The sequence below is a fragment of the Ciona intestinalis genome, chromosome 1 (genome assembly GCF_000224145.3).
Source record: "Ciona intestinalis chromosome 1, KH, whole genome shotgun sequence".
Taxonomy (NCBI): domain Eukaryota; kingdom Metazoa; phylum Chordata; class Ascidiacea; order Phlebobranchia; family Cionidae; genus Ciona; species Ciona intestinalis.
In genome coordinates, this window is record NC_020166.2 from 2,962,718 (window position 1) to 2,968,717 (window position 6,000).

At 36.1% G+C, this 6,000-nt stretch overlaps 1 protein-coding gene across 4 annotated transcripts in view; it reads right to left on the reverse strand.

The window, feature by feature from the left end:
- Positions 1–603: 603 nt before the first annotated feature.
- Positions 604–6,000, reverse strand: part of LOC113474053 — a 7,858-nt gene continuing 2,461 nt past the window's right edge. For 2 of the 4 annotated variants that reach the window (XM_026838929.1, XM_026838926.1), the window contains exons 3-9: positions 5,119–5,282; positions 4,312–4,437; positions 3,050–3,169; positions 2,072–2,350; positions 1,364–1,551; positions 1,072–1,162; positions 604–1,001 (exon numbers count right to left, since the gene is read on the reverse strand). In XM_026838929.1, coding sequence (XP_026694730.1) covers positions 721–1,001; positions 1,072–1,162; positions 1,364–1,551; positions 2,072–2,350; positions 3,050–3,169; positions 4,312–4,437; positions 5,119–5,282 — 1,249 coding nt within the window. In that variant the 3' untranslated portion in view covers positions 604–720. The remainder of the gene's footprint in view (positions 1,002–1,071; positions 1,163–1,363; positions 1,552–2,071; positions 2,351–3,049; positions 3,170–4,311; positions 4,438–5,118; positions 5,283–6,000) is intronic. The other 2 variants (XM_026838934.1, XM_026838938.1) reach the window with 2 other exon arrangements.

Below are 6,000 nucleotides of genomic sequence, written 5' to 3' on the forward strand. Positions count from 1 at the left end.
CATTAAAACGTTAAATTGTTAACCCAAAATAATTAACAACGTTTGCCTTGGAAATTCACACAATGTGCTTAAAACACTAGTTGGACAATTAGCTCATTGAGACCAAAATTTCAGAGCTCGTATTTTGCCACTGATTAACCTACGATCTATTTTGACACTCCCTTTATCTAGTTCTAAATCAGTTATAATTTTTAATAGTATTAATTACCATGAAAATTAAATTTATAACAATGCTATATGGCATCAGCAATTCGATGTATCAGATTCTTAACAACTGTACCAGTAAATACTTTGTTTCTCGAATGACCTTTCGTGTGCGTGCAGTGAAGCATGGAAATTTTCATAGAATTTAGGTATTTCTATTTATATTTGGGACTGCAACTTAACGAGTATTTGACATTAACCTCGCGTGTCTTTAAAATAATCGAGTTAAGTTATTTACTTGCGTAAAAGATAACACAAAAGTTATATAAAACTTTATCAAATTCAAAAAAGCAAAGTTTTAAATGATAAGAGAGCACAGCTTTATTGAATAAGCATTATCTTTAGCATTGATTTAATTAACCATTTATTTACTACTATACGTTCGAAAAACATGCAGAATTTGTCTTCTTATGATCTGACACAACTTGGAGTTGTAGATACTAGTGTAGGTCAATACCTTAGCGCCGACAAACTATATTAAGGCGCATACAAATATCCGCTTCGTTTGTTATGAAATCACCTAGAATTTGACCTGAAGTATCGCGGTTTAGTATACACTCCACACTGCAGCGTCGAATCCTCTAAAACCTCCGGTTCAAAACAACAAGTTTTGAAATCTTCCGAACCATATCTTCTCTCGATGTTCGTTTTGTAAGTTTCCCGGCTTCCTGACATTATGTAAGAAGTCATACTTCGAACACCTGAGTCGTCGGATAGAATTCTCGTTTTTCTGGTGTCATTTATTTGATATGACGTAACGATGACGACATCAGAGAGAAACTCCATTTTCTCTGCAACTGAATTGTACGGGTTGCCTAAATGTTGACAATTACATAATTCATTTTATCCAAACCTACTTTATCTTACCCGCAATTGGTTCAAGTTGAAATGGTGTCACAATTTCCTCCGAAGAGTAAACATCGGTCGGTTTGAGATTATCGTCTTGAAAGGCGAGTTTCTGAGTTGAAATATACAGGTGATTATATTAAAGAAGACAAAGATCAGATAAACATTAATACAGTTAATGGTATTGTAGTTTATGTTTATTTTACAACTCACAGAGAAGCGTTTTTTTTAAATCTCAATGCTTCGTTTATCTAGACAAAAAAGGTGACTTGGAATTATAAATTTATATAAACTAAACTAGAAGGCATCTTACCAAAGATTCTGGGATATTTTTGTTTTCCTCGAGCAACGTATCTAATTTCCTCTTCCAATGGCACATAATAAAAATCATAAGAAGCACCAGTACAATACCCCCAAAGCCACTGATCGTGACGACAATTAACAGTGTCGTTGGAAATGGTTCCACGCCAATTGGCTTGTGAATTACAGTGGGGTAAGTAGCTGTTAAGAGAAGTATTGTCAAATTAAAGTGTAACAGTGGAGAATTTTATGAATCTGGACTTGATCTAGTCAGGCGCCGTGGCAAAGTGGTTAGCGCGTCTGCTTGTAACTCAGAGGTAATGTCCCTGGGCAAGATATTTAACGGCAATTACTCCAACCCAATGGTCACTAATGTGCTGTCCAAACTAGCAGCCGTATATGAAAAATAAAAATAATAATAATCACAAAGTAACATAGCCTACATGGTAACTCGTAAGCTGGCACGAGGTGTATAAACACCCGTGTTATAACGACTGTCGTTTTTCGGCCAGGCAAAGATAAAGTTACTTACAAAAAAATCTATAGCTATAAAGTTGGACGGTTCTCTATACGAAATATCAGTCAAGATAAAGTTTCAAAATACGCAACAAAAAGTCCAACGCGTATTTTTCTTTTTCGGTAAACTTTGCCTAAAATTGCATTGTCAGTGTTTTATTTAAGTACAAAGTATTAACTTATACAGTCACCGTTATCCACTTACCGTTGTGCGGCATGCAGTTTACTTCGACGCTGTCGTTTGCAGTCATAGTTAGCCATAAAAGCAAGCAAGTAAACGTAGAGTTGTCAGGGTTTTTCGAAGTTATATTGTAGATAGCGATTCCGGTGAAACTTTTGCTTTCACATTCTATTGCCTTCGACTCGTAGGTATTTATGACTTGGTCGTTTGCGTAAGTAAAGCCGGCCATTTTGTAAACACCTCGATTAAATAATACGGATTCCAAAGGACTTCTTTTAGCCACGTTTATGCTTGTCACGGTTTCTGCAAAAAAAGTTTTACTTATAACTAAACGCACGTAAAGCTTAAACTGGCTCCAAGAATTATTTTTTTTAATGGGAAATAAGAAGCCTACCCTTTTTACCTTTACGAAAACTATTAAAATGCTATAGGTATACATAATTATATTCTAAACTACAAACATTTTACACATATAGTCTGTGGGGTAAGGTGGTACACTTTTTGCACACAAGCATCCTGATCACGTTTTAAACAATTAACAACGTTATTTTAGGGTCGTGATGATGCAGCTATAACAATTCTTTAAGTGTTTTTGTTTACTACCAAATCGATCAATAAAAGTGAATGAAACTTGTTTTATCCTACCCCAACCCATAGTACTTATATGGATCACATTAGTAATGTTTACTTTTAGTACCCTGGTGTCTATAGGTATTTTACACCTTCGAACTATAATGTTACTTGCAGCACGGCCTTCTGTAGAGAAAGTATAGTTAAAATGGTTTTGTACTTTGGAAAATCTGCGAAGTGTGAATATACCGCGTCGGTATAATTTGGGTCCAGATTTGTCACGTCCCGAATTGCATTGTTTTTGTGATGCGAGTGTCTTTAATAGGCCGTGATTGTAGACCCGTTAATATTACAGCTTGCGAGAACACGAGAAACAAACTCAAAACGGACATGCAAAAACTAAGTATTAAATGGTTTAATAAAGCATATTACCCTTAGGTGCATGGAAAACACAGACGTAAGAATATTTACTCGCAGTCTCAACTCTTGTGTAATCTAACCACCGCATGACGGTCGAGTCCGGCGATAATGTAGGTTCAGGAACGGGTAATTCTTTTGGGGAATAAAGACATGAATGTATATATCATGTTAAATGTGGTAATGGTTTGACGATATTTATACAATAAGCAGAACACGGATAGAATAAAGTAGGCGCGATTGTGCAGAAATTCCGAATATTCAAAGATACATATAATAGGGTAAGGGAAGACGGGACACCTTTAGGAGATAATATCCAAATATCCTGATCATGTTTTAAACAAATATCAAATTTTGGATATTTAGTGTTAAAAGTGCCCAATCTTCCCCCACCCTACTATACAAAGAATTATAAAACCGTATTTCACGACTGCCACAGACCGTTGTTAATTTTTTAAAACACCATCAGGATATTTGGATATTATGTGTGAAAGGTGTCCAGTCCTCCCCCACCTTACAATAACTCTTTGAAAGTGTAACAATATGTTAATACAACCATTGAATGAGCCCTATGTATAATTGAACACTCATGCATTTACCTACGTTTACTATATATCGTAGTTATATAAGCTTTGGTAACAAGATATTCACTATGGGACTTACCGTCACGTCGGCTAGGATTTCTCTACATTTTTTATTGGCCGCAATATTGTGTCGCGGCGTATTAAAGGGGCATACCAACAGCAAATCAAAATTTGTATATGAGGATAAGTGCTTAAATGTTGTGTTTTGTTTTTTGACTTTTTTCGGTGGTACTTTTAGATCACACTTGTTTTTTCGTTGGCCCCTTTAACCATAGTATAGTTAAAACCGTGCCGTTATTTATGGAAACATTAAGATGTCTGCAAATTATGTTTCATGATGGTATCACACAAAACGTTATTCTAATAATATTCGTATTCGTAAACGCTATTTTTACGAGCCATCTCCATTACAGCAGGCTGATTTTAAAATTACAAGAAATTACCGAGAGCTTTGAGCAGCCCACAAGATTAATCAAATATGTAGTAATTACTTACACAGTAGAGTGGGGGAGATGGGACACATTTTAGCTCTATTTTCCTGTGTCATTTAGTAGTAAACAAAGAACATTCAAAAAATTATAAAATATATCCTCACGACTACCATAGACCGTTGTTATTCGTTTAAAACACGATCAGGATATTTGGATAATATCTGCTAAAGGTGTCCCATCTTGACCCCAAACTATACTTTACCATATTCTTCATAATATTCATAAGCATCTTCGCTTCCATATGGTTGTATTGGTATATTAAGCCCAACACGGTCTTTCCCACTACCGTAGTCATCCAAGTTTACAGTCTCATCGCCCCCAGGCGGCTCTGAAAGTAGTTTTGATCTGTCACAATATTGTGAAAAGTGCTGCTAGCAAACTCAACGAACAAGGTTTAAACTTTCAATGGTTTAAAGTCATATATATTTAACCTTGCGTAAGTAAACTCAGACATGTAAAATGTGCTTCTATTTCATACACATTTATTGTTGCCCTATAATGAGTACTATAGGGTGTGCAAATTCGTTTATTTCCACAGCCTATTATAGTGACCCAGGGGTGAAGTGATCATCGTAAAGTGTCCCACCAAAAGACACGCCGGCGCGTATTCCAACGAAATGATATAGTAAAGTAGGGTAAAGTGGTACATGGAGGTAATATGGGACATCTTCTAAAGTTCTGTTTTCACGGCCTTAAATGAAAGTGCTACAGAATTTTTCCACAATATTCTCACGACCGTATAAATTACGCTTTAAAGCAATTTCTCCAACCCTACAATATAGTAGGTACGGAGAAGATGGAACGCCTTTTGATTATATTTTCTCGACCCATTTGGTAGTAAACAAAGAACATTCAAATAATTATAAAACCGTATCCTTGGGACTCCCATAGACCGTTGTTAAATATTTAAAACCGATCAGGATACTTGGATATTACGTGCTAAAGGTGTCTCATCTCCCCGCACCCTACTATATATCATTTTTCAATGTTCAAAACCACACTTTCTTACCCGGTATTGCTATTTTTCTCATGTTTATGCTTTCCCTGTACAAAGAGATTCGAATGTAGACGTCAAAGTCGAACGGATGTAACATCGGATCAAATACATCTGACACGCATCCTTTGTCCATAAGAGGAATATTACAGCAGTCAAACAGCAACAAGTTATCCGAACTTAAATGTAAAAAAACTCCGAATTAAAGAGAGTTGTCAAATGGTAAAAAACATGTTTGGGAAATACGAGATATTATGTGCTAACGGTCTTAATCTCACAGCATATACTATTAATATACAAATACGTCTTTTGAAGTAATGTTTCAAAGGTATAACTATAAAATATAACCACCACGCCACAAAATTTAGTGTTGATTAGGTTTAATGCATATCGAGCTAAACTAGCCTATACAGTGGGGTGGGGGGAAACGGGACACCTTTTAACTATCTGTTTTCTCGCCACGTTTAGTAGTAATCAAAGAAGATTCAAGAAATTATAAAACTAGATGCCCACGACTACCATAGACCGTTAGTAATTGTTTAAAACACGATCAGGATATTTTGATATTATGTGCTAGAGGTGTCCCATCTTCCCCCACCCTACTATACAAATATAGAGTCCCAGCAAGGACACATGCGCCCACAACGGTAGCAGCGACGAGCCTTGAGCCAATTTCCCATATACTCTACGACCACGTGTTAGAGGCAGACGCTAACCAATGTAATGTGAATGAATGTAACTTACTTTATCCTCTCGTGGCCGGAAAACGACAGTCGTTATCACACGGGTTTAACACCTCGTGCCAGCTTACGAGTTACCATGTATGTTCCTTTATGGGTGATTATTTTTTTGGATTTTTTATTCTTTTTTTTATGTATGGCTGATAATTTGACAACC